Source organism: Heteronotia binoei, chromosome 21 (genome assembly GCF_032191835.1).
Source record: "Heteronotia binoei isolate CCM8104 ecotype False Entrance Well chromosome 21, APGP_CSIRO_Hbin_v1, whole genome shotgun sequence".
In the NCBI taxonomy this organism is placed as follows: Eukaryota; Metazoa; Chordata; class Lepidosauria; order Squamata; family Gekkonidae; genus Heteronotia; species Heteronotia binoei.
In genome coordinates, this window is record NC_083243.1 from 168,762,481 (window position 1) to 168,790,436 (window position 27,956).

General features: G+C 42.6%; 1 protein-coding gene across 1 annotated transcript in view; it reads right to left on the reverse strand.

Annotated features, from left to right (window-relative positions):
* COL18A1 (collagen type XVIII alpha 1 chain) overlaps nucleotides 1–27,956 on the reverse strand; it is a 123,792-nt gene that overhangs the window by 42,068 nt on the left and 53,768 nt on the right. The window contains 12 exon segments of the mRNA XM_060261233.1: nucleotides 3,716–3,847; nucleotides 7,743–7,787; nucleotides 7,946–8,008; nucleotides 8,915–9,073; nucleotides 9,301–9,354; nucleotides 10,219–10,296; nucleotides 10,595–10,657; nucleotides 16,214–16,240; nucleotides 17,383–17,586; nucleotides 18,693–18,719; nucleotides 21,018–21,127; nucleotides 22,595–22,739. Of these exon segments, the coding sequence (XP_060117216.1) occupies nucleotides 3,716–3,847; nucleotides 7,743–7,787; nucleotides 7,946–8,008; nucleotides 8,915–9,073; nucleotides 9,301–9,354; nucleotides 10,219–10,296; nucleotides 10,595–10,657; nucleotides 16,214–16,240; nucleotides 17,383–17,586; nucleotides 18,693–18,719; nucleotides 21,018–21,127; nucleotides 22,595–22,739 (1,107 nt within the window).

Here is a 27,956-nt window from a genome sequence, read left to right on the forward strand (position 1 = left end):
TGATCTTCCGAATCCGCAACTAGCAGCCAATCGTCGATATATGGAAAAATACCTTGGAGTCTGAGATAGGCGGCTACGACTATCATCACCTTGGTAAATACCCTCAGTGCACTTCGGGCTTTGTATTGGAAATGGTTGGGTCCAATTGTAAACCGGAGGTACTGTCTGAAAGATGGATGGATGCTGACATGGAAATAGGCATCCTTGAGGTCCAGGGTAGCCATCCAATCCCCTTTGTTGCTGAGGGGTAAAATTGTCTGCAGTGTGGACATCTGAAATTTCTGATACACGATGAATTTGTTCAGGTTCCGCAAATCCATAATTGGTCTCAGGCCACCGTCCCGCTTGGGAACCAGGAAATATTGAGAGTAAAACCCCGTGCCTCTAGCCGTGGGGGGAACTGGTTCTATGGCATGTTTTTCCAGAAGACTGTGGACTTCTTCTACCAAAGGGGGGGAGGGTGGTGTGATGATGAAGATTGAGTTTGTCAGAACCCAATCAAACTCTATCGTGTATCCCCTCTCTATTATGGAGAAGACCCATTGGTCTGTGGTGATGATCCTCCAAGCAAGTAAGTGGGGGTGGAGACAGGTGGGGCCAAGGGAGGAGGGCGTGGCGGACAGCATAGGAAAGTCAAAGGCCCTGTTTTGGGGCACGGGACCCCTTGGGTTTGCCTGAGGTGATAGCGGCCGAAGTAAACTTTGATTTGTTGTTTCCCCGGTAGGGCAATCTGCTGTCAGCCTGCACCGAACAAGGGCTCCAGAAATTATCAGGTGAGTACTTCTGGTAAAGTCTCTTAGGCCACGGCTTGTGCCAAGGCTTAGATTTTCCCGAGCAAGAAGAGGCAGGAACCCCGAGGTTCCACAAGGTTTTTATGCTTTTGTCCATTTCTTGCAGGACACTGTCCGTGGTAGAACTAAATACCCCTTCTTCCTCAAAGGGAAGGTGTTCCACATAAGCTCTAGTGTCGGGTTGTAGGGCTGTCGACTGTAACCATGAATGACGGTAAAGAGAAATGGCGGAGGTGAATGTTTTAGCTGACACACCCACCATGTGCTTGGAGGCAGCTAGTTGTTGCTTGGCCAAAGCCAAATCCTCCTTTTGCAGCTTCCTCGTCAATGATCACTTGTCCTACTGGAGGGAGGAAATTAAGGGTGTAAGCTGCTCCCAGACGGAGTACTGTTAGCGTGCTATGCAGGCGGCATAATTTGAAATCTTCACACCTAGAGCCCCGGCAGACTAAAAACATCTGCCAGCATTGTTTATCTTCTTTCCCTCCTTGTCTGGAGGGGTAGAATGGGTCTTGCGCACCTTAGATGATGAGGAGACGACCACAGAGTTGGGCTTAGGGTGGGTAAAAAGAAATTCCGTCCCCGTTTCTTGAATACGGTACGTATGGTCCAAACGTCGTGAGGAAATTGGTGTAGAGGCAGGCTTAGACCAGGGGTCTTTCACTGCCTGTAGAATGACCTTGGTGATGGGAAGAGCTACGAGTGTTGATGTGTCCCATTGCATAATATTGAAGACTGTGTCATCGATGACAGGCTGCAACTGCAACACTGTGAGAGAGAGAGTTTGTGCCATGTGCTTTACTAGATCCCCGTAAGATTTAAGGTCTTCCAATGGGGAAATAGGAAGGTCCTCTGCAATATGAAAGTCAGGTGATGGTTTGAAATGTGTCTTGTCCAAGTCCTTGTCACCGGCCTTGAAGTTGGATGTCGAGGATGCCTCTCTTGCATCAGAGTGCTCCAACAGCTGCGAGGTTGACGCGTGAACCAAAGGACATGTCAGTGTCAATAGTTTCACTTGGGATTCCCCAAGCCTCTCCTTGTGCCTGTCTGGGGGGATCGATACCAACACTGAGGGTGTGTGATGCGGTGGCGAGCAGCACGAGACCCTCGAGAAGTGGGAAGTTTCCGAGCGCTGATCCCAGTCCAATGAGTCGTGGGGAGGGTACCATGGATATGGTGATTGGTAGGGATAAGCCCCATAAGACTATTCCCAGATAGGTGGTGGTGGAGGTCTACGAAGGAGAGCTCTCGATTCCACCTCCCATTCCTGTGAATGTCCTCTGATCGGTCGAAGTGGGACCAGCAGTTCCGTAGGAACTGATGCCTTGACATCTGATACCGATCCACTGTCACTCCGCCGACAGGAGCCCGACTGAGAGGAAGGTGTCTGCTGGGTTAGGTCGATTTCTTGCTCCGATCTTGAAAAGGCGGATCAGTTGCGAGTCAAGTCTACCTGACACCAATGGGCTTCTCCGGTGGCTAGGTGAAACAAGGAGCTTGCGGGGTGGAACAGTCTGCACCACCACCAGATCTAGTGTCAAAGCATCCCTGTGTGGGGAAGGCATGCAAGAGAGTCTATCCTGTCTCTTACGCTTTTCCTTAGACTTGTGCTTTTTTGGCAGCGAAGGCTTGGATCCTTAGTCGTCCCAATGCTTTTTTGTCGGTGTGAAGTCAGCCTGAGCCCTCCGCTGCCCGCTTCACAGTGTGGTCACGATCGACAGGAGTAGCTTTGGCCGAAGATCCCATCGATGCCATAATCATAGGCTGGGTGGACTCGCCCATCGGTACTGAAGGACCCAACACTATTTTCGGCAGTCGAAGAGCCGATTCGACTAAGGCCGCCAACAACCTGGCCACTCGATTTGTCTTTTGTTTGGAAAATTTCGAGCAATGCAGGCACGAGTCGACACGGTGTCCCTCGCCCAGGCAGAGAAGGCAGAGTGTGACCGTCAGGGGTTGCAATTTTGCTTCCAAAGTGTAAGCACTGTTTGAAGAACCGCCAACGTTTTGCCATAGACGACATGGAGCAAAACGAGTCCGAGAAGGAAGGGGGGGGGGAATGCCCTGAAGAGTGAAGTCCAAAACTAAAGTCTCTCTCTCTCTCTCTGTAGAAAACAAAGTCCAGGAAAAAGAAGAAAATTGGAGAAAGGCCAACGGGCAGGAAAAAAGGAAGAAGCGAAAGAAAACAGTAAGTACCGACCAGAGAACTGACGAGATCCTTTTAGCGCAGCATTCAAAAAGGAACTGGTGGGATCCTTGTGCTGGCTCTCGTGAGCATGCTTACTGGGACTTCTGCGCATGCTCATGGGGGGCCTGGCACGAAAAATCCTGGGCTTTTTAGGTACCGATCTGGGGATCGGCGCAGGCGCGCTATCCCCACAAGTGTGAAGCACAGAGACCACAAAGAAGATCACATTACACCTGCACCTAGCAGATATGTGCCTTAATATTAGGCAACCACTTTCACAGAAGAGAGCCTATTGGGTGATGACTTGTTTTTATTAAGAGGATAAATTAAAAGAGCTTCATAATTATTACTGTTACTTCCTGTGAATTAAAAACCCCAAATCCTTCATTTCACCATTTTGATCTTTGCCCCTATCTCCTTCCCTTCCCTCTGGAGCCTCTCCAGTTTTGAATTTTAGATTATTATTTTTTTCTCTGTAAATCACCACACATGTTGACAGTGTGCCATACATAATTACAATAACTGCAGAAGACTAACTATTCATATTTTTCAACATTCAGAGTTGGCACCCCTGAGTCCTATTCCAGAGAAGTCACAAGGGCCTGTCAGTTGAGTACAGAACAATCCCTATAGTGCAAGCCATCAATGGCTACTTTTACAATGCTAATCTGCACTTTTAAGGCAGCTTATGTCTGTCCTTCCACTGGGCCCGTGACAAAATCTATCTCATACTCACAATTCCAGGTGCAAATCCTGGCCCTGGTGGACCAGGAGGCCCAGGCGGTCCTCGGGGACCCATGGGCCCTGGAAGTCCTGCCAGGCCAGCTTCCCCTGATGCTCCGGGCGACCCTGTATCTCCTTTACTGCCCTGGAATGGAAAAAAAGAGAAAGGAATTTGAATAGAAGGAAGAGCAAAAATACGGTACATAACTTAAGAGCAGCCAGAGATGAGCATGTCAGAATCTTAAAACAAAACTGGAAGATATGCAAGAGCATTTTCTTGGGACTCAGGGTCTCATGATCAGGCCATGTTAAAGATGCAAGCGTATCATAAATGTATATTTGTGTGTCTAAACAACTATAAGGAACTGAGCAACATGAGCCTCATAGTAGAATTCTACATGCAATACCTGTAGAACAAATTACTGAAGTACTGCCTTTTCATGCATAGCTGTGTGCACAGCATCTCCAAACTGCACATATATCCAAACTGCAGTCTAACCAGGGGGCTCTCCATCTATTACAATTGATCTCCAGGTAAACAACATCAGTTCCCCTGGAGAAAATGGCTGCTTTGGAGGGTAGACTCTATGGCATCATACCCCATTGAAGTCTCTCCCCTCTCCAACACAGAGCTGGCATCTCAAAGTCTAATGTTCGTATCAGTTGCAGTATAATTATGCTATATGTGTAACTACACAAACAAAGCATGCAAACATCGAATTTCTTTCGCTATCAAAATGAATGTAATAGAGAGAAAACTCAAGCCACTTTTTGATGCTATTAGTCATTCAGTCACAACCCAAAATATTGGCACATATCCATCCATACACAAACTTTGCGGAGCAAGACTTTCCTGCTTCTCCTTATTACTGCAGCCCACTTACCACCACCACCACCCCCCGCCCAATTCATGGAGGCTAGCACATCCTCAGGAATAGCAAATGGTATAAATAAGGGGTCTACATATGAAGAGAGGAATTGTTGTCCTCATTTGCAAATGGAAATCCTGTTCTATCACAGGAATTGTGTGGTTGGATACATGCCATCTAAAAGGTTTTCATGTCTGTACAAAATAATAGTAAAAAATTAGTTCTAAAAATCAAAGGAATGCAAATATGCTTTATTTCTTGTACTGTACATTTCACATCACACATTAACTAAGGTTGCCAAGTCCAAGTCAAGAAATATCTGGGGACTTTGGGGGTGGAGCCAGGAGACTTTGGGGACGGAGCCAGAAGCAACATTGTGACAAACATAATTGAACTGCAAAGGGAGCACTGACCATCACGTTTAAAGGAACTGTGCACCTTTTAAATGCCTTCCCTCCACTGGAAATAATGAAGGATAGGGGCACCTTCTTTGGGGGCTCATAGAATTGGACCCCTGGTCCAATCTTTTTAAAACTTTGAGGGTTTTTGAGGAGAGGCATTGGATGCTATGCTGCAAATTTGGTGCCTCTATCTCAAAAACCAGTCGCCCCCCAAGCCCCAAATACCAGCAGATCAGTTTTCCATTATACCCTATGGGAATCAGGTTCCATAGGGAATAATAGAGTGCCCAGCAGACAGTTCCCCCCGCCGCACTTTCTAATGGCCCTGAAGTGGGGAGAGGGCCTCCAAACCAGGGGATCCCCTGCTCCCACCTGGGGACTGGCAACCCTACACGTTAACTAGATAAACAGAATGAAGTGTTCTGTTTAAGTATTAAGTGTTTAAGTGTTCTGTTTCTTTTATAAAAAATCATATCCTTAATCTATTTTTTAAAAAATATCATTACACAAGTATCAGCAAGACGTGAAAAAAATATTAGAAAATAACAAGCGGGGTATCCAGAAGGATTTGCAGCAGCATCTCATTTCCCCTTCCTCCTCTATTTCCTCTTTCCCTTCCCTGAAAGCTCCTACTGCCTTAACCCTTTTTTCCTGCTTCCTTCTTTCTTCCCACTCACTAGCCAACATACCTTTATCTGTCCCCATCTTTAGTTTTCCCACCTTCCTCTCCCTGCAGCCTCTACCCAGGAAAACTATGGCCCAGTTGTGCAGTGCCAGCCACCAAGCCAGGCCCAGTTGCAAGATGAAATACCTGCAAGGCCTTGGCAAGAGCCTCCTCTTTTTCTCCCGTATCCCCATCGCCAAGCTATTTCCTCCTGGCAACCCCCATATCCTCATCTTTCCCTGCTCTCTTCTCTCCTTCTCACCTACCAACCAACCTACCTTGTATTTGTCCCTCATTTTCAGCTAGATTAATTTCATTTATACTCTGCTTCTCTTCACAATTGTTAACCCCCATTTTTTTTTTAAAAAAATCAGATTTTTCTGCAAACCTAGGAAAATGTTCAGGTCTGTAGAAAGATCTTTCTTTTCTGATCATGGCTTCAGTCACTGCATTTAAATATCCACAGATTTGGCCACACTGAGAGTAGCTATATATATGATAAACAGCTGCATATAAGTAATCCAAGGTTCAAGTCATGATAGGCATTTCATCAGAACACAATTAAAATTCTGCAAACCACTTTGCATGCAGGAAACCTTACATGTTTCTGTGCAAACACCCATACCACAACTTTTCCTATAATCTAATCAGATTATATTCTTCAGCAAAGGACACAGTGGGAATATACATCTAAATCATGCTGAAAGAAAACATCCACAGAGATGTTACCTCAAAGTTTGGCTTTCCCCTATATGTATCTCTAACACATCAGGGGGGATAGGAAGCAGAGCATTCTGGTTAGATGGAGAAAATGCTGGAAGACGGGAATACTAAGAAGTAGGAAAAGAACAACGTCATAATGACCTGTGGTAAAAGGGAATCTCATTCTCTGTGATACGGCCAGTATACTCATTGTACAATTAGACTAAAGCCTGATTTACAGTATCAAGGAAATACAATTGTAAATATTTCCCTACATGGAGAACCTTCCAGCAGGCAAAGTTTGCACAACAGAAGGGCACTGGAAGTGATCACTCACATTCCAGTTTCAACACAAAAATACATGAAGACGCAATCAAATGATGAATACATGTATATGAATACCTGCAATCATCATTTACTTACACTGGAATGATTGCTACATAAATGCATCAATTGTGTTTGTATTTGATCATTAGAGGTAGTAATGATAGCAGTTATGTAAAGCTGCAAACACATAAAATAAATATTGTGAATCCTGCTGAACTCGAGACAGTATTCATTCATTTGCCCATGCTAAAGTCAAGCTGACTACTCTGCCTTCCAAGGCTAGAATTAGGCTATACTTCTATCTGTGCATGGATGGGGGTGGGAATCTGAAAGGCCAAGATCAAGCTGGGCAGGTGTTTGCCTGGCAGCTCTACTTGTACTAGTAACAATAATTACATAGGAATAGTAATCAGATCGGGTATAAGCGGGAAGCACAAATAGAAAGAATATTTAGCCAAAGCAGAACTGAAGTGTCGCAAAATTACAAATCCCAGTTTCTCACTGGGGGAATAATTACTTTGAAATGGGTTCAAAGTGGCTTAGGTCGATGGTGCTGAAGCACTCTGTAGAAAGAAACTGGTACAGGGGCCCCAACCTTTTTGAGCCTGTGGGTACCTTTGGAGTTTTGACTCATTGTGGTGGGCATGGCCACAGAATTACTACAGGAGGCAAATTCAGCCACAAAATGGTTGCTGCAGCTTAGCTTGAGTCACAAAGTGAAGATCCTTGCGTTGGGGTAGCAGCTGTCGCAAAGCAAAGTTTTTAAAAATCTGAACAACTAATTGATTTTCCAGTGGCCAATCAGAAGCCTTGCTGGGCAGAAGCCCCGCCCAGCTCCATCCACTTTCTAAAAATACTTGGTGGATACCAGGAAAGGTGTTGGTGGGTGTCATGGTGCCCACCAGAACCAAGTTGAGGACCTCTTAATAGATTAATAGACAGTAAATTTATTGCAAAATCTTGAAAGTTGGTTCATTGCTAAAGCCTCGCAAATGGATACTGTTGCTGGATACTGTTGCCAAGTTAGAAGCAAAAGATGATGCATGAACAATCGCTTCAGATGATGAGCTACTGTACCTTGGGTCCAGGTGCTCCTGGGAGGCCTAGTTCTCCTGGTTCTCCCTGGAAACAAAGAAGGGGGAAAAAATCATGGAAATCATTTTGGTATAGAGAGCTCCATTTAGCAGTTACCAAGCCAGAGACTGCTTAGCAGGCTAACACTAAAGAGTTTGCTATTCTGGCCTTTATTTTAAGGAAATGTGCACAGAAGGGATACATACAGTTGCTCCATTTGCCCCAGGCTGGGCAGGGATGCCATCTCTTCCAGGAGAACCAGGAGGGCCCTGAAAAACATTAGAAAGGGAAAGTGCCTTTTATCTGTAAGAGAAACGAAATGTTATTTGCATGGAAAAAACACCTTACAGCTTTTAGCCCCTAAAAGCAGTTCTGGCAGGGAGCAACTCTGAGTGGAGAAGAGGCTCCAGCAATGTAGGTGGAAGTGTAAGTTTATCCAACTGCCAAATCACCTTCCTTAAACTGCTCCCCCCCCCCCCATACACACACACTTGGGTTCTAACGTGTGCTTGCAAGGGGGAAAAGGTGTCTAGAACTGCAGGAGGAGTGAGAAACTGGGCAGTGGGTGAGTCTCAACAGCATCCCCTTCCAAGGAAACGTAGCCATCAGACTTTTGTTACAGGTATGCATTTAATGCCCTTTTACATATACCATTTTTTAAGATTGTCATCAACTACAAGACCCATGGGTTACTCTACCATACTAAAGCATTATTATATTACATTATTATAGCTCGCAATCACTTTAGGGATATTGTTTTAGCTTCTGGTGGTACTCACAGACAAGTATATTGGCATATTTGCTACATTCATTTGAAGCAGGGCTGAATTTTCCTACCTTCACAAACCTGCCCTCTTTCCATCCACTGGTTAAAGACACATTTCTCATTATACTCAGAAGATGCTACCAATATAATACTGTGGGCCAACCACAGGATATTCTCTCACTGCAATATCCTTACTGGTCTGACAGCAGCTGACAAAAAAAATTCTTTAGCAAAGAAACTTCAGAAACCCCACAGCAAATAACTCCTTTTTGTGTATCTGAAACTCCAACAGAAGAGCTGATAATGAAACACAGAACAAATCATATTGGAAGGCACTGGGCAGGATTTGGAGACATATTCACAGTATATCGTCTTCAACTGTTTCTCCCAGCACAAGCCTTTTACTTACAGGAAGTCCTGGAAGTCCTGGGCTGCCATCTCTGCCTGGCACTCCAGGGAGGCCAGGTGGTCCTGGAAGGTCAGTGCCGTTCACCCCAAATCTCCCAGGTTGTCCTGGCAAGCCTGGCACTCCGGGAGGCCCTGGGGGCCCAGGCGGTCCTCTGGGGCCCTGAAACACCACAAACAATGTATATGATGTGCATATTTCTAGTCTAAACATAGCAGAGATTTTATCTTCTGGGAGAGTCATCCACTGACTGAGGTGCAATACCCATGTACTGAGTACACACAATGTGTTTAACTTCTGAGGTGTATTCTGTATATCACCTCCCAAGAAAAAAAAAACCCCACTGAATGCAACACTAGTTCTACTCCGCAGGTTGTGTAGGCACTTACCCGTAAACTTTCCAAGTCACCTCCAAAGCCAGAGCCTTCCATATCAATAAATGTCTGGAAGAAATGCACACAAATGTACCACAAAGGTCAAAATCTATCTGGATAAATGCTGCTGCGGCAAAAGGTAGCTTGGCACAAAACAGCACATCTGCTTACTTGTGGCTGCCTTGCTAGGTTTGCAAGCACAAAATAGGTTAATAACTGAGAAAGAAAATGGTTTGTTTTACTTTAAAAAAAAACCACACAATTTGTTGTAACAACAATGGATAAAGAGGCTTCTTTACAACCAAATGGCCACAGCTGTCCATAATCAGTTTTGCACTCTTAGGCCAAAAAGCAGTTTGGCGTTTGCGCGGCTTTTGCGACGGGAGCTTCCGGCTTTTCTGGCTGCTCCGCAGCGTTTAGTGCAAAATCCGCGCAGATCCTGCGCGGTGAAGAGGGGGGTCGCACCGGCGGAAGGTGAGTGTGAAAACGACCTCAGTCTCCTGAACTAGAGTGCACTTTCAGCCAGCTTTCTGAAGAACAATAACAACAGGATTTAAAACAACAGGTCTCTCTCTGGCACCACTGCTCCCCTGTCTCCTTTTCACTGTGATTTGGGTTATACAAGCCTACATAAAATATCCATTTCTTCTGCATCTTAAAAAGAGAGAGATGTGGCTCACAAAAGCTTATGAAGGAATACATACTTTAAGCCTTAATGGTGTCACTTGGTTTCTGTCATACTTTGCGGTAACACACTAACACAGCTGTTTTTTTTTAAATAAACACAAGGGGAAATGAAACAATTACCTACAGAGAAATGCAGGAAGCCAGTGGGAGGCCCCACACTACAGTATTTCCAGGTACCTAGAATGGGGTAGAGGCAACAAGAACTCATTTGTTCCCCTGCATTCATTGTGATCATTTGGAACTCACCAACTTGTCCAGTTTAGAACTGAACCCTGGTGGTCCAGGCGGGCCAGGGGGACCTTGTGCACCAATTCCGGGATCACCCTGGGGACAGAAAAAAAGATCACTTGGTTGAGAACGCCGGGTGCAGACCCGCCACATCGCAGCCACAAGCAGACTGCTCTTCAGAAAATGTCCAGTATTAAACATTTTGATTGAAAATGGCTGGTAATAGTTTAAAATTCTTGTTTTTAAGTGATATTTATGAATAATGATATTTACGAAACTCTTTGAGAATGATTCCAGTTGAAAAGCAGAATGCGGACGTGTAAACAAATGAATAAAGCTGAAAGTACAGTGAAAATTTAACCTGCTTTATGTTCAGGTGACCCGGTGTGCGTACCTTTTCTCCTTTCTGTCCAAGCTCCCCTGGGGTGCCAGGGAATCCTTGAGGGCCAACATCACCCTGCACAAGGAACAATTAAGTGATCAGACCAGGCCTGGGTGTCCACAGAAGAGCCACACAGAAGCAACAAATGTATTCACATGTAGACACAAGCATAATGGTATATACCGTGTAGGAAAAATGAAAATTATATCAAGATGAACAGTCCCAAAAGAACAGCTGCAGTACCATGCCAGCTGCCTTTGCTTCACGATCCCCCCCAAAAAACCCGTGACAAATGGAAGGGAGATCTTCCAAAACCAATTTAAAGGGAACATTCCTTTTAAATGGTTTTTGCAAGTGGGCATCACAAAGGAGTGGAGTCCAGTGGTGAATTCCTATAATGGGAGCTAGGCAACCCATCGCAAGTGCACTCTAACAGTGGCAAGAACTAGTGCCTTGGCTATTGCCCGTTTTTTTAATCTGAAAGGGAACCGATATGGCCCTATGGCCCTAAGAGCTTTCAATACGAAATCTAGCCCCCAACTCTTATATGGTGCCCCTATATGGATGAATGCCTTCGATTACACCACTGAAGGCCTACAATCCTTCTTTTTGAGGAAAATACTGGGATTATCCAATTGTGTTCCTTATGCTGCAATTTGCATGGAAACTGGAAAGTTGCTGCTGGAAACTCGCGCCTGGCTTTTGACCTTTAAGTTTTGGCTGCGCCTTTTATTTAACTCTGATCAGAATTCTTTCACCTTTTTGATGCTGATGGACCATCATGCATCCAAATGGTTGACCCTGATCCAAAAGAAAATTACATCCATAGGAATTTCCTTGGATGCATTTTATCTATCCTCTGCTTCTGCGGTATTTCAATCCATCAAACGTAGACTTCTAGATATCCAGTTGCAATGTCTGACTGAGGCAGCTCGGAAAACTTGCTCCCCAAGCCATCTGGGTTTATCCCAGACTCCTGGGCTTTTAGCTCCCTATTTCCTCTTTTTAACTGATCCTCACCAAAGAAGAGCATTCATGCTGGCTAGATTTAATGCATTACCATCGGCCATCCTCTTCGGAAGATACCACAGAATTCCCCGCAATCTTAGACGATGCCCTTGTAGCCAAGGAGTCATCGAAACGGTTTCTCATGTTCTTCTGGACTGCCCTTTCTATAGCAGTCCACGAGCAAGATACCTAGATGCACTGCTCTCTGACCATCAAGGCCTTTCTGACAATGCCAAGGTTCGCTTTTTACTCCACGGGAAACACAACTTTGTCACTACTCACGTTGCTTGCTTTTTACAGGTTGCGATCCAAATCAGAGAGGCTTTTACTCATGCATAGCCCACAGCTATTTTATGTCATTTAACTTTTGCTGTTTTTTTAAGGTTTTATTATATTCTATAGTGTTACTGTTGGTTTTAAAGTATACTGTATTCTTATATTAATGCCAATAAAGGTCTATGGATGGAACCCCATGGACAGTAACACAAGGAATCAGTGGTGAATTACCACTTTTGGTGAAGAGAGCCAGTTTGGTGTAGTGGTTAAGTGCACGGACTCTTATCTGGGAGAACTGGGTTTGATTCCCCACTCCTCCACTTGTACCTACTGGAATAGCTTTGGGTCAGCCGTAGCTATCACAGGACTTGTCCTTGAAAGGGCAGCTGCTGTGAGAGCCCTCTCAGCCCCACCCACCTCACAGGGTGTCTGTTGTGGGGGGGGGAGATATAGGAGATTGTAAGCCGCTCTGAGTCTCTGATTCAAGGGAGAAGGGTGGGGTATAAATCTGCAATTCTTCTTCTTCTTCCTGCATGGTGCCAGCTAGCAAAACCTATTTAAAGGGAATGTTTAAATGCCTTCTCAATTCACTTGTGAGTCTTGCAACTGAGGCAGCTCGGCTTACAAAAACCATTTAAAGAAATATATTTAAATGGTTTTTGCGGTCTCTTTAAACATCTTCTCCAAGCCCCACTGCCAGCGCCAGGGTATCTGCTGACATAAACCACACGAACCCACCTGGAGGCTCATGGGAGATTTGTGGGGGCTTGTGAAGGCAGGATGGCACAAGCTGAACTTTGCAAATTATGAACCAGGCCCAGTTAGTGATGAATTTAGGTTCATAATACAGTTTGTGCCCCATCCCTAGCAGAAATTTATCGATTTAAACTAAGCTTGTGGCATTAAATCGCAGCATGAATACGTACAAATATGTATGATGTTCTCAGCCTGCCATATTCTGTGTGGCTCTTTAACTTCCCACAAATTTTAATTGACAAGACCAGCTAAAAGGTATACTTGTATAATTACTCCTGGTGTTTTGGTTTAAGCAAAGCAGAGATGTTTAAGTGCTTCCTCCCAATTAGCGGGCAGGTGGACCTGCTGGGCTGATTTGTTTCCCCTGGGAGAAAGTCATTTAACTTTTCTGTTTTGCTCCACACACACCCCACTTCAGAGGGGGAGCAAAGTGGAGCAGTTTAAATGCTTTCTCCCAGGGAACCAATCAGCAAAGAGGCAGACCCACTGGGATGATCTGTTTCGGGGGGGGGGGGGGAGTCATTTAACTCCTCCATTTTGCTCCCTCCAGCTTCAAATCAGGGGAAGCAAAGTGGAGGGGTTTAAAGGCTTCCTCCTTGGGAAGCCAAACAGTGAAAAGGTGAACCTGCCAGGCTGATCAATTTCTCTGGGAGGAAGCCATTTCGGTACTCTATTTCAGTCCTGAAATGGCTGCCAGGCATTTAAATTTAAATGGACTTGCTGATGGGCAGCTTCACTCCTCAGCTGTCAGGTTTAAATGGCTGGCTTAGCAGCTCAGTTTCGGTATATAGCTGAAAGCACCTGAATAAAAACTGAATAAAATTTGGTTGTTTTGGGCTCAGCTATATCGATAGCTGAATACAGACCTCTGATCTATATTTGGCTTACACAATACCCCAAAAATACTTATAAGGTAATTTTCTTATTTATTCAGCTTGGTTTCTGCCAAATGCACATCACTAAATCTCTACAATGAGACTTATTTTTAAAAAATCAAGGCAACATCATAGATGGTTATAATGTAATAATATTCAACCGCTTATTTTTTTAAAAAGCAAAACGCCACCCTGTGATGGGCAGAGGAAACTGGTTGCAGGGACAGGGCAGAGCAAATGACTGCTGTGTGGGTAGGACTGGGGAAATCCAAACTTTTATACACCATGGCAGTCTTCTAGGTTCTGCAAATCCTTTGCAGCAAAGCAGGTTTAAGAAGGAGTGGAGAAAAGACAGAGAAACATTGGGGGCAGATATACCACAGTGTTGTGGGGAAACAAGAAAAAGACCTACTTGCAAACAGCATTAAACCTGGGCCAAATCACTTGTGTCAAAATTGCCAGAGACTGCATGTAAACTGGAGCAACTTTTTTTTTTTTTTAGCATCAACACAACTTCCAATAATTTCCTTTGGAGGTTTTTCCTTATTTCTCCATTTCCTAAACATGCTATGCTATAGTCTTTTTTAGACGAATGTTGTCCAAATACATTTGCATGTCATCTGGACAGGAAGGTGTGCATTTTCAAAAGGACCTGTCCACATCAGAATATTTTTCCCTTCTTTTGTGGCTTCCATTTTCCCTGCTGTCCCATTGAAAGACTTTTGTTTTTGTTTTTTAAAAAGGATTATTTCTATTACACTGTAGTGTGATACTGTTATAACAGTCTATTGCCATAATGGGCTAGGTCTTCTGAATTTCCAGCTTTTATATCTTTAAAAATTATGCATATATTTCTTCTTGTTGAGGCAATAAAAGGGGAAAAGAACAAGAATTTTTTTGTCCTGATTGAATGGAAAGGAATGGGAAAGTTAAGCTGCAAGATGGCTGGAGTAGAGCAAGAATTCACAGCTAAACCAATCATGCAGAAGCTGTACTGCTGCTGTGAATGTCTCTGCATTTGAAGCAATTAAAGTAACAATGAGAATCATCATTGCGTGGATACAGCCAGAGAAGACTTCATTAAAATATAAAACAAGTTTGTGTTTATCTGTAACCATTGTTCATCAAGTGGACATCTGTGTACTGAAATGTAGAAACTGCACAAGTGCAGAGCAACCATGGAAGATTCTAATGCATAAAATACTCCCCCCACACCCCATTCCCCACACCATTTTCCCCACCTGTGAAGGAGTCGTGTCATATTCCCTCAATCATTTTTACCTGCTATGAGAACACTTCCAAAGGCCAGTTTGCTAGCTGTACAGTTGCCTGCCACATGTTTTGTTGCGACTATTTTTTACTTAAACAATTGCATTGCTTCTGTCTGTGAATTAACTCTAAACAGGGGAATACTTATCCACAAAGAAGCAAGTGGTATTTGCCATACTTAATCTCAATAATTAATAATTTTAAAGGTCATTGCTGAGGAGTATTGGATCTTCCTTTCTTTGAAATCCAACTTTCTCCCTTTGTCTACTGAAGCTAAGTATGTTGCATTCCTTCATTTCCTATGCAGGAGTTCTGCTACTATTGAACGTGCTTTAGGAATGCACTACCTTCACACTGGGCATTTTAAGACTGCATGCCCTTTCTCCCAGACCAATACAGTAGAAGGAGCAATCATTAGATTGTTGATAAAAATAGCACAATCTGCACACTTCCAAGAAAGGGCTTTTGGAGCCATCCTGGTTTTAGAGGAACATATGGAACACTTAAAATTACATGGTACAATACAGAAAATGATCCCAATGTCTCTGCTCTTTGCGATTGAGGGAATATGGTGCTATCCCTCCCTTGTCATGAGATGCTAAGTTAACAAAAAACATAAGAGGAGGGAAAGAAAGCACCTGGCACCAAGAAGCTCTGTAATCTTCTGTGTCTGTACAGTACCTGTGAAGTCCCATGTGGGGCAATTAAGACACTACTAATCCCTTTCCAAATTTTAGCAGGGGCCAATGGAATCCTTTACCTCACACTAATGGCTCCCTTTAACTTGCTGGTGACTGGCAACCCATATATAGCATCAAGTGTACTAAAATATACTCAGACATTTTCTGGAAAGGAAGGATCTATGCATAATGATACCTCATAGCCCTATTTTATGTGCCTATGTTATCCATACTGTGTATACGAGTCCTCGGGAAGAATGTGTTGGCAGGTATTCAAAGGCTTCCCATTCCAGGTAATGGTTGGCCACAATGCAGGACACCATTTAGGCCAAGGAGAATGCCTCCTGTAGGTACAGCTTCAGGACTGAAAGTGATGGACAGTGCCCATAGTATTTAAAGCAATGCATATTGATTAATGCCTAAGCATTACAGTCCCATAGTGGATGAGAATTGGTGTGCAGGTATTTATTTCAAGATATGCAAATAGTATTAATAAACTAATCTGATAATTTATGCATAAATACAGGTAGAACCCCAACCTGTGCGTGCGTGTGTATAGACATCCTTTCAACAAACTCTTTCTCTCTCAGCAAGTAAATGTCTTTGTAGACAACAGAAAGTACAGCAGTTCATAGTACAACAGTTTCTCTATTCCCTGATGCTAACATATTTCAGGAAATTACTGAACAGAAGTACTCTACAACTATATCAATTGCACATAAAGAGTTTATCTTAAGAAGCTGAGGCACAAACATAGCAAAACTTACTGGTTTACCATCTTCACCAGGATCTCCCTAATATGAATAAAACACAGGAGGTTAGCGGCTGTCAACTTTTCCATCTTGAGACTTTAGCGACTATCTATCATTTCAAGCTACTCCCAACAAGTTCCAGGCCCATGTTCCATGGTGCCTCCTCAACAATAGGATTTGGTTATGACAGCCAGGGAGAGTAAGTGCATATGAAGCTGCCTTATACTGAATCAGACCCTTGGTCCATCAAAGTCAGTATTGTCTTCTCAGACTGACAGCGGCTCTCCAGGGTCTCAAGCTGAGGTTTTTCACACCTATTTGCCTGGACCCTTTTTAGTTGGAGATGCTGGGGATTGAACCTGGGACCTTCTGCTTCCCAAGCAGATGCTCTACTACTGAGCCACTGTCCCTTCAGCTGTATGTACTCATGTTACTTGCATGTTACGTTTTTGTTTGTCTATGTGTGTCTGCGTGAGGAGAGAATATAATTCTGGTTCCCCGAATATGGAAAGGGAGGTGATTGTGCTGTTCTGAGCCCTACTTCAAGCAAACAAATGCTCCCATGTTTTCAGGCCAGGAGATCCATACTGAGCATCCAATAAGTGAACAGTAGAATGTTGGTCTAAGATTGGGGAGACTAGAGTTAAAATTCCCACTTAGTCATGAAGTTTAGCTCACTATATGACCTTGGGCCAGTCAAACACTCTCAGCCTAACCTACCTCATAGGGTTGTTGTGAGGAAATGCGAGAAAGAGAAGTATTTCCTTTCATACACAAATGAAATATTCTAATAATCACGTGTGACCACATCCACGAATACTTAAATATGCAGATTAGTGCCAAGCAGACAGAAGGGAGCAGTGTGGATGGGGCGGGGAGAGGGTATGAAGAAAAAGAAGGGAAATTGGATGCTCCCTCCTCACAAGTTTCTTGTAGGTCCCCTAATTGTCCCAGTGAATGATTTCATGATAGCTTTCTTTTTATCTTATAGAATCTTTATTTTTTTTAGCTGAAATTTTTATTGATGGCAGATAGGTTTTAGATATATAATTTCATAATGAAATACTTTAACATATATTACTAAGCAGGCCCCCAAGGCCACATTCATCCCTGTGCCCTCCTCCAGGAGTCTGAATAGTTTACACCCCAGCCTTTATCAGTCACTGCGTGAAAGGTTTACTTACAGGCTCTCCATCCTTTCCAGGTAAACCATTCCCAGGTGGCCCGGGTGGCCCTGGTGGCCCAGCAATTTGCTCTATAACAGAGCCATCAGGGGTTTGCACAATGGTCCCAGCAGGGCCAGGGGGGCCTGCAGGGCCTGGAGATCCTTGCACACCAGGTTCGCCCTTCTGTCCTTTGGAGCCTGGATACCCAAAGCCTGCATTTCCCTAAAGATAAGGGGGAAAAAATAAGGTACGATAAAAACAAGCCAGACGCCATTTTGTTTTTGAGACTTTGGATAATGAAGGTGGCCATTTGCTGGATGTGAAGCCCCAACTCACTTCCTCAGTTTTCTTTGTTATAAGAGATCTTCCTGCTTTCCTCCCATACATGCCAGTAGAGAAGTAATCACTCATACACTTTTCATCTCCCTTGTTTCAACCCCACCTTCCTTCCCGTTTTTAAATATATCAGTATGGGCAGTCAACAATGTGTCAGTGCCTTAGATTGTGGCCCTGGTACCAAAGAAATATCAACCTGCACCATTTGGTACACTAACTGATTGTTCTAGACTTCTGTGTCAATAACAGCATATTCAGCTTTGCACTCCACACACCAGCACCACCCAAACATTTCCAAGGCAAAAGACAACAATCACTTCAACACTAAGCATTGCTGCACCAACCAGCGTTCCCTCTACGCTGAGTTAGTGTGAGCTAGCTCACAGTTTTTTAGCCTCCAGCTCACACATTTTTGTCTTAGTTCAGGAAAAATGGCCCGAGAACAAACTAATTTATGCAGTAGCTTACAACTTTAATGCCAGTAGCTCATGAAGCAGAATTGTTGCTTATAAGACTCCTCAGCTTAGAGGGAGTATTGCCAATGCAGTGGTTTGGTTTCCTAAAAACCTGGGTCGTCAAGTCTTGCACCACCTGGAACTCAGAAATTATTTAGTACTATTATTATTTCCCTTCCTGCAAAAACCTTTACCAACAATTCAAACACTGTGCAGTGCTGAAATCTGGAATATAAAAGTAAACAAAAACAAAAAACCCCTAAGCAAACCCTTCTCTGGGCTTGCTGCAGAGAGCAAAAATCAAAATGGGATATGGTGGTTTTTTTTAAAGGAAAAAACCTCTTTATCTGAATTCAAATTCTTTCCCATTGCAGTTAGGGAAGGTGGCTCCCTTGAAGCATGTGGGACTAGAACCACTATAGGCAGGAATGGATCTCTAAGTCGTATAGACGGCACTGACCTATCACACTGCCTGCACCAAGCAAATCCCCATCACAGCATTCCGTTTAAAAGCCGATAATTAGGAAATGTGCTTACCTTAACACCCAGCTCTCCTTTCTCTCCCTGTAAGACAAAAAACATTTTCCAGTACTTAAACATATTAACAGTCAAACAAACAGCAACATGAGATTGCATTAGCTATATAAAACAGGGGTGTCAAACATCCATCCCATGGGCCAAACTGGCCCCCGAGGGCTTCAATCAGGCCTGTGGGCTCTCTTCTTCCCCCTCCTGCTCTCACCCTGTGAAGCTCTGAGGCTGCGACATTCCCAGCTCCTTCTGTCTTCTCTTTGCAGAGGCTAAAGCACAAAGCAAAGCTGCAAAGAAAATGCGGAATGGATTTCCTATTCAGGCCTATGGGCAGAGCAGACCAGAATGGGAAATCCACTCCACATTTTCCTTGTAACTTCGTTTCAATGGAGTGGAGCTGAGCTTAACTTTGCAGCATTCCTATGGCCATCTGAAGCTTCCTGGAGTTGTGTCCTTAAAAATAAAGCATTGATGCTTTGAGCCAGCTTTGTCTCTTCTCAGTGGACATAAGAACTAGTGCCTAGTGAGTACTCTAACTTGGGAACCCATAGCCAAAGGGGGATATTACACTGGAGAGCCATTGCCAATCTGAGCAGATAATGGCGGGGAGAGAGAAGCTTGAAATGCCTTGCCATTTCATGTTTTCCCAGGCTGAGAGCATTTTATATTTTTAGTTTTCTGCTGTGTGAGCCTTGTGCTTTTCCTTGATGTTTTATATTTAATATTGCATTGCAAAATTCCACTATCTCCCTACCTTTCCATTTTAAAACAAAATATTGCAAGAGTTTTAAGCCTGTTTGTATTTTAAGTTAAAAATAATATCTTTAATTGTGTTTGCCTGTGTCCTTTATAAAGTCTGTATCTCTGCTATTTTAGGTCAAGCATGGCTTGGCCCCACAAAGTCCCATTTATGTCAGATCCAGTTCTCCTAACAAATGAGTTTGACACCCCTGATATAAAACAAAATAGACAAACAGAATGAGACTAAGAATACAATGCGTTCATGAACAGTATGCTAAAGAGTGAATTAACTAACGTTACTCATTACAAGGTAGACAAATGTTCCTCTTCTGCAGATTCCGAGATTTAAAAAACCCTCATGGAAAATGCACTACAAGTGGCAGCTAGAGTATCGATGAGGGGATGCTAGGATGAATGTTAGCATGACCTACACTAGAACCTTCTCTCTTCCTATTTTCACACTTTACTTTTGCCTCACTCTACACAGAGAAACCTTCCACCTCTTCCATATCAAAGCAATAGCTCTGAGAAAACTGTCCTTCAGCTTTCTTGCAGTGGCCTCTTGAAATCCATGTGTTTACTGTATAATGTGTGATGCCTGGAGTAAGAGTCCCCAAGGTGACACCTCTGGATGCCATGGTATCCACCAACACCTTCCTGGGTCTTGTCAAGTGCTTTCAGAATGTGGAAAGGACCAGGTGGTGCTTTTGCCAAGCACTGCTTTTGGTTGGCCCACTGGAGATATGATTGGTTGAGAAGATTTTTAAAAACCTAGGTTTTTGCAGCAGCTATCACCACAGCACAAGGATCCTCATTGTGTTGCTAAAAGTAAGCTGTGTGTATACACAACATATTTTTAAACAATAGGTTTATTTTAATGCCATTCTGTTAAACAGAGTTTCTTCCTGAGATGCTAAAGTGTAACTATTGGAATTATGCATAACCGCACGTCCTTAAATTTCATGCTTGGCTTCACCATTTGTGGGAGCCATTTTGTAATCACAGCCATCACCTTGTATCAGAATTTCAAAGGTGCCCACAGGCACCAAACATTTGGGACCCCACCTTAGAGCATGAAAATGAATGGTTGAAAGAAATGAATTTATACATGGTCAACTGCCAAATATGCATATGAGTGGAGTAATAGTTGCAATTACTCTTTGCGTCAACCTTCAACCCATTCTTTGCCTTCCAAATGTCTTCTCTGTGTTGGCACTATTCTAGCTTTTATTTCATCCCACCCATACAGAATTAAAGCAACCAAAGGTTTCCTGTAAAGTCCATTCGAAACCGAGCAGTTAAGTTTAACTTCACTGCTCACACAAAATCATTATTTTCTACATGCCTACAGAACAAAATTGAAGGCATCCAAACCTGGAAACATTCTCAGGAATTCAAAGGACACCTCAATGACAGAATCTGGGATAGGTAAGGCTGGGACAGAGAGTAAGGTGGGGGACCTATTTTAGGTAGTCCAACAATGCAGCAAAAGGAAAGAAAGGTTCTTTTCCGTCAGTTATTACAAATATTGAAAAAAACTTCAGTCTTAGCAATGAGAATAAATAAGGGGGAGAGGGATGCTCCATTTACCTTTTCACCTTTAGCACCACCTGCTGGTAGAACTCCACCAACTCCAGAATCCCCTTTAGGGCCACGTTCACCTTTTTCGCCCTGATCCCCCTTTTCACCTTTGGCTCCAACTACAGCAGAAATGGGAAATGAATTACATGTACAAATCAGCTGCTCAGGAGGGCATATGACAGGGAGGGGAAAGGGTTCATTGTTGCCATGTGGGAAAACGAAAAGCAGATGTTTTATGTTCACTTTAACGGTTAAAGATTATCACAAGAAAGTGGATTGATCAAGAAGCACCTAGTAATTACTGTGAATGGCATTTCAGCAAGATGATCTAATATTAAACATGTGTATTGAAATACCAGGATTCATAGCAGAGTTGAAGAGGACTTGGCCAAAGTACAGTAGCTATGCATGTAAACATTACCAAACTGAATGCTTTCACTCCTAATATGTTGGACAAACGGGGGGGGGGGGGGGTTCTGTTTAAGGAACATGTCTGTATTTAATCAGCTATGCACTGCTTTACTGAAACACACACATACACAATTTAAAGAGTGCTCTATGACTAGGAGTTGGCTTTGTGAACATACTAGGCATTAGCCAAACATAGTCAGTTTTTGATGAACACACAAGCAACTAATTTTTCAAGGTTTGAATCTTGTGGAGAAAAGATACATCTGGACTGATCATTGTGAGTGTGCTCCCAAAGTGGCCCTGTAATTGCTAGTAAGTGTTGTCTATCTTCTCACTTACACCTGCACCTAAACATCCATTTTCTCTCTGCACAAAACTGCCCACTAGCTAAGCTTCATAAGAAATATTTTATAGTCATGGTGTTGGATCCAGTGATCCACTGACACAATGACTGCAGACTTCCTCTATTTCTTCCCCCCATCCCACCCCAGAGCTTCCTTCTACCAAGAGAAGGTAGTCCCAGGTTTGCAAGGCCCCACAGAATAATAGCCAAGTGGAAGCGTGGGCAGCAAGAAAAAAGAAGGAGGTGGTAAATTGCTTTCTCCTCTCTCTTCTGTCAAGATAACTCTGCTGATGGAAGTTTCAGAGGGTAGCTGTGTTGGTCTGCAATTTAACAGCCATATTTGAGTCCAGTAGCACCTTAGAGACCAACAATATTTTTGAGATATACGGTAAGCTCTCTTGAGAAACAAAGTTCCCTTCACTGAATTCACTTGCAAGTTCAGAACAATGGGCCTCCCAGGGCTTAATAGGAACATGGGATCCTTATCTCACTACAGATGCTAATTTTCTGCCCCTAAGTATTCCCCTTCTGCTCTAATCAAGCTGATTACAATAGGCATTGTACATCATCTTTTAACAAGCATCCCTTACACCCCTCCCATGGCTATTGCTCCCTATGTTCCACAACTCCAGGAGTCAACGTGCTGTGAGGAGGGAAAAGTAAAGAAGATCCATGACCATAAGCTCCTTCCATTCATGGGCTGTAGGATGCAACCCCAGGTGTCTTGTTTTTTACTCACTTCCATCTATCAATATCTTCATTATCAAGAATTTTGAACTTCATTTTCATTTTTCTGCAAGGTGGCTGTCAACATGAAGTAAAGCAGACTTACCTCCTGATGCAAATGGTGGCCTCTCTTCTGGTTTGGTTAGTTCCGTTTGCAAACTGAGTTTCTCTTCTGGCAGTACAGGCTTTTTATCAGTGGGAGGAGAAGTGACAGGTGGAGGTTCTGGGAGGCTTAACAGCACAGCATCCCCCTGGGGAAGATAATGGGACCAGAGTAAACTTTCGCTTTTCCTGTGCTAGGTACCCTAATCCAATGCCTTCTCCCACAAATTATTCAAATAAGCAATAAGGATATTGATAATAATATTGAAAGCACCATCATAAATTATCCCTATGAAAAGGAAAAATGGAAGGAGCCTAATGAAGCCAAGGTGGGTCCATAAACAGCTCTCTAAGGACTTGAGATAAAAAAGACTCATTTAGGAAATGGAAGGAGGGCCTTATAACCAAGGATGAATAGAAACAAACAAGCAGTGCTTGTAGAGAAAGCGTTAGGATCAGTATGAGCTTGGGCGAGTGAGAGATGCTAAAAACAACAAAAAAGGGTTCTGGAAATGGAATGTGTTAGGTCCAAGATTCATAGACAGCAACCTCAGTGTTGTAACACTGCTACTGGGATTGCCTAGATTAGTAACAAGCCTTGGAGCCTGCTCTTGAAGTAACAAGTATTGCAAAACACTGGGCCTCGCATTGGATCCTGTCTGGGAATCCAGCAATTTTTTTTAAAAAATTATTGCACCAATTACTGATGCCAAGGCCTATGCACAAAACAGTCTCTGGCTCTTCTTGTTTCCAATACAAAGCCAATTCCTCTGTTAGCTGCATGGTCCAATCCTGTCCATGTATATTTAAAAAAACAGTCCCACGGAGTTCACTGGGGCTTGGCGTATATGATGATTATACTGTTTAAGTGTTTAATGTAGTTAGAAAGCATACACAAGGTATATCCTCAATTGGCAGATTTTATAGATATAGATAAACACATATCCCTAAGCCCAGCTCATAAAATATTCTTTTTGTTTTTCTATGGCACTAATTACTTAACATTTTGATGTTTATTCCTGTATTTTCAGTTAGCAAACAGCATAAGTAGGTATCTCAGGATGCGTTATGAAATACACTAATATTTGAAAGCAATATTGCATATCTTTACATTACCTCCCCCAAATTTGTTTTGCATTGTTTCCCACCACCTCCAGCTATGCAACTGCCATAAAAATTTCCAGAAATTTTTCATACCTTTACATGGAACAGAGCATTTGGGACAATAATACCAGTGGCCACAGGGTGGCATGAATGTTCTATATCCAAGTACATGAGGGAAACTGAAGGACCTGGAAACCTTTACAAACTACATATGGGAAATCTATGATCAGTGTTTCCTATTTTTTGAAGTTAAAGCTCCAACTGGGGCCTTGAATCATGCATGTGAAGTGGAAGAAGGTGAGGGAAGTATAACTGCTTCCTCCCATATTATTTTTCTGATCTAAATCAGTCTCCTCCGGCTGCTGTCTTCCCCAGGGGAAAACATATAAAGACCTATATGCAGGGCTCTTTTTGTAGCAGGAACTCCTTTGTATATTAGGCCACACATCCCTGATGTAACCAATCCTCCTGGAGTTTACTGTAGGCCCTATACTAAGAACCCGGTAAGCTCTTGGAGGATTGGCTACATCAGGGGGGTATGGCCCTAATATGCAAAAGATCCCTGCTACAAAAAAAAGCCCAGCCCTGCCTACAGGGACCAGTGAGGAAGAAAGTATTAAACACCACTTCCTCTCACACCACTTTCCTGATCCAGTTTCCTTCTCTTCTGCCAATTGCTTTTCATTTTAATGAAAAGCAGGAGACCTTGAACATTGATTTTGTCTCACATCTGGTTTCAGACTCAGCGACCTGAAATCCAGCCATGCTACAGCCAATACCCTGCTCCAGATAGAGACTCTTTTAAAAGAGATGCCATAGCTTCATCCCTTGGCTGTAGTTTGTGTCATCTTTCACTTATACACAAGGTTCTAAAATGTATTATTTAGAAACTGTTTAAAATTGCTAAATTCTGTCTAGAAACATGCAATAAAACACATCCTGCCCACAGATATTACATTCTAAAAGTAGAAACAAGACATACTTGAGAAAAAAAGAAAGTAAAACCAAAGGGAAAGAGGGTCAGCTAGGGAAAGATGGCTAGTTCTGCTTATTAGTAAATGAGGACATATTTTGGGGGAGTTGGCTGCATGCTCACATGTCCACAGCCTGAGATTTTTTTCTCTGCATTAATTACATTTGTCCAGACTAGGTGCAAATATTGAAGCATTTGAGGTCAAGTTTGTAATGCACAGTACATATGAATAGTGTGACTGAGTGATGGATATGTGGCTGTATTTATTCCAGAGAACTTAAGAACACACATGGAACACCATCCATTCATGACACATGGTCCTGTGTTTGTTACTTCAATATTAAAATGCACCCAAGATTCCATATGCCCCACAAAATCTGGACTAGTTTCATGAAGTGTAAAAGCATACTTAAGACAACTACGTTGTGGGAAGGCTGTCACTGCATAGCTAAAATTTAGTGGTTGTTTTGGCAACATAATTCTGCTCCAGCTCTGGCTGAGAAGGATGACATCTCAAAACCAAGCAGTTAGCAATTCCTTAAGAAAAAACACAAAGGCAGCAGACTCTCAAACCGTATGAAAATCAAGTTTTTTTAAAAAAAGTATTAAAATAAGTATTACTAATAAACTATATTTCATTAGTAAGACTTATTTTAATGCCAGTTAATTCTGAATACTAATAAAATATATTTTATTAGTAAAATACAACTATGTTTGTCTATTTGTTACTTCATTTTTATCCTGACCTTCCACCAAGGAGCTCAGAGCAGTGCATAGAGTTCTCTCCTTTTCCATTTTACTCTAAAAATTACTCTATGCCATAGCTGAGACTGAGAAACAATGACAACTCCAGGATGATGCAGGGAGTTTTTCATGACAAGTTGGGATTTGAATTGCAACACTCAAACGGATGATGCGAAGATCGTTTATCTTGGGCTTTTTAATAAAATGAAGATTGCAGGCTCATGCGTAGCCTCAGTTTACCTAGATACAAAGAAAAGCAAGGGGGGGGGGGTTCAGCCCTTCAGTGTCCACTCTGTTTTGTACTTCCCAGCCTATTCCTCTATCAGTATTTTAAGGGTAAGAAGCCATATTTTAAAGGACACATATTTTTTTACAATTTAAAATGTAAATAGCAGACTAGGGAGCCAGTTTCAAACTGCAAAACTGAGTGAAGGTTCAAGAGTTAAACTTCCTGTCCCTTCCATTTGTGTCCTCAAGGCACAAGCTGAATTTTATGAAAAGGCAGATATGTCTTGTCTGTTTGAACTCTCAGTCTTTCCAGTCATAGCCCAGCATTCTAACCGTCATCATACCATGCTGGCTTTTGTAACAAGGAGGTAAAATTACTGTTAAGACTGTTTTCTGGCCCTGCTGGTGGCCCTCCTGATGGTACTCCTTTGGCTACTGTATGACACAATGTGTTGGGCTGGATAGGCCACTGGCCTTATCCAACATGGCTTCTCTTATGTTCCTATGTTCTAATATTAAAAAGGAAGAAGACAAAAACAATTGTGCTCCCTGTTTTGTTTTGTTTGCACACAAGGGCCAGACATTTGAGGTGAAGAATGAGAAAGTTTTCCAAGTTCAAATATTTTGGATCATTTAACATTTGAAGCAATCAGATCTTTTAGCAGAGAGAAAAACGGTTGATATGCATCAGCCTGCAAAGGAGAACTTTGACCCCATTCTCTCTCTCTCTCTCTCTCTTTCTCTCTCATATGCACACACACAAAGAATCTGTAGGGAATATCTTGCCCTATGCCTAGATATTCAAGCAATTTTATTGGTTATATCTTGTGCAATAAAATTCCTACTTATTGCACCTACTGCTCGCATGGCTCTAAAGACCAAATCCAGCCACAGAGATCCGTGGTGTTAACCATTGCCAGTAAAAGCATGAGGAGCAGATGATCAGACATAGGTCATCAGAAGAAAAAAGTCAACAGTCTGGAATTATGTGATGCATCACTGAAAATAGACAGGGATACCTTGCTGAGCAAAGTGAATGCTGCCAAAATACAACATGCAGCCAATATTCATAAACAGGGAAAGAGAAGTCCAGTTTGACCAGCTGCTTCAAAGCATTATTGCCCTGGATCAACCTTGTGTCCTTAACATTATAATGTTTTTAAACCCAAACACATTGTTTGGATTAAAATCTCAGTTTTCTACCACAGAGAGGCAAGTTTCCAGGCTGCAGTGCACATCTGGTGGAGAGATGCTAATTGGCAAACCGTCTTTGGATTCTTGGATATGAAAATGATTTTCCTTCCGATAACTAAAATTTACAATGCATTGCTGATTATTGGATTCTATGAACAATAACAACAACTCTATGCATATGTACAATTTACACACAATGCACACATGATATGCCAACTTCATTCACACTTCACTGATAAATTACTACAGTGTATTATGCTTGAAGACTTTTCAAAAGCAGTGAATGATGAAAAAATGCAACAACCAATTTTGATTACAACAAAATTTAGAGAATTACTACGCCAATCCTCTTCCAAACTGGGCTACCTTTTTGTTTTTCAGCTTCATTCAGAATGGTGCCTATCACTTATACAGGTCTAAAAAATGGAGAACTGTCCAACCCACCACTCACTGAGTCTGTTCTGCAAATCATATATTGTAACATCTTGCTGAGTGCTTTCTTGTCCCTTCCTGTTAGAGGTATAAAGCATGAACAGAGGTTCTGCAACATGGAGGGAAAGATGGAAAGGAGCATCTTTGCAAAGCTAGACCTATGTTAGTCTGTGGCACCTTCAAGACTAACAACATTTACTTCAATATAAACTTTGGTGAGTCACAGCTCCCTGAGGAACATTTTTGTGTGCTGTAACACTTAGTGTTTGCTTCTCCCTCCTGTTGCAGGTGTGAAGAATGGGCATGGCCAGAGGTGCAAGCTTTCAATGCGAGTTGAAGGACACACACCAAAGGACTCCTGGCCCTTTGGCTTTCAGCTCCTGGTTCATAGTCTATTTCTTCAGATGAGACAACTATTGAATCCAGGAATGGTCCAAGAGGTAGTTTGTTGGTTTGTTTGTTGGTTGGCTTATTCATATGATATTCTTTTCTGTTGTAAACTGCTTTGAAGAGAAAATCAGAGTAAATATATTCAAATAAATAAGTTTTCATCTTTCATGAGATGCATGAAGTATATATCCACTAGGCAAATACATTTATATTCATTATAGCTCTAAGTATAAATGTATCTGCCTACCAGGTGTATACTTTGTGCACCCTAGAATTCACCTCACTATGTCAATCATAACAC